This window comes from Myotis davidii, unplaced genomic scaffold (assembly GCF_000327345.1).
Source record: "Myotis davidii unplaced genomic scaffold, ASM32734v1 scaffold404, whole genome shotgun sequence".
Taxonomy (NCBI): Eukaryota; Metazoa; Chordata; class Mammalia; order Chiroptera; family Vespertilionidae; genus Myotis; species Myotis davidii.
The window spans coordinates 1,182,414-1,182,890 of record NW_006295824.1 but is presented as its reverse complement, the minus strand read 5'-3'; the positions used below and the strand labels follow the sequence as shown (position 1 = coordinate 1,182,890).

At 62.1% G+C, this 477-nt stretch overlaps 1 protein-coding gene across 1 annotated transcript in view; it reads right to left on the bottom strand.

Annotated features, from left to right (window-relative positions):
- Window positions 1–477, bottom strand: part of HAND2 (heart and neural crest derivatives expressed 2) — a 3,453-nt gene that overhangs the window by 1,836 nt on the left and 1,140 nt on the right. The window contains exon 2 of the mRNA XM_006770745.2: window positions 253–475. Coding sequence (XP_006770808.2) covers window positions 253–475 — 223 coding nt within the window. The remainder of the gene's footprint in view (window positions 1–252; window positions 476–477) is intronic.

Below are 477 nucleotides of genomic sequence, written 5' to 3'. Positions count from 1 at the left end.
TGCGAGGTCGGTCCTAAGTGCTTGGGGGAAGCAACGATAACCTGGAGGGAAGATCACCAGCGCCAAGCACCCCTCTTAACCTCCTCCTCTGGCTGACACCCTCCCCCACCGCAGCCCTCACACGACCCAGACCTGGCTCAGGACGCGGCCGAAGAAAGGGGGATGCCACTGCTCAGCCCATTTGGAAAGAGACGGGGAGCACCGGTTCCCCGCAGCCCGCACCCCCACGGTCCCCTGCCCCCTGGTACTAACCAGCTCCTTCTTCCTCTTCTCTTCTTTCACATCTGTCTTCTTGATCTCCGCCTTGAAGGCCTCCGCCTCGCCGTTCTGGTCGTCCTTGGCCAGCAGGTCCATGAGGTAGGCGATGTAGCTGGTGGCCAGGCGCAGCGTCTTGATCTTGGAGAGTTTGGTGTCCGCGGGCACGTTGGGGATGCACTCGCGCAGTTCGGCGAAGGCGCTGTTGATGCTCTGAGTCCT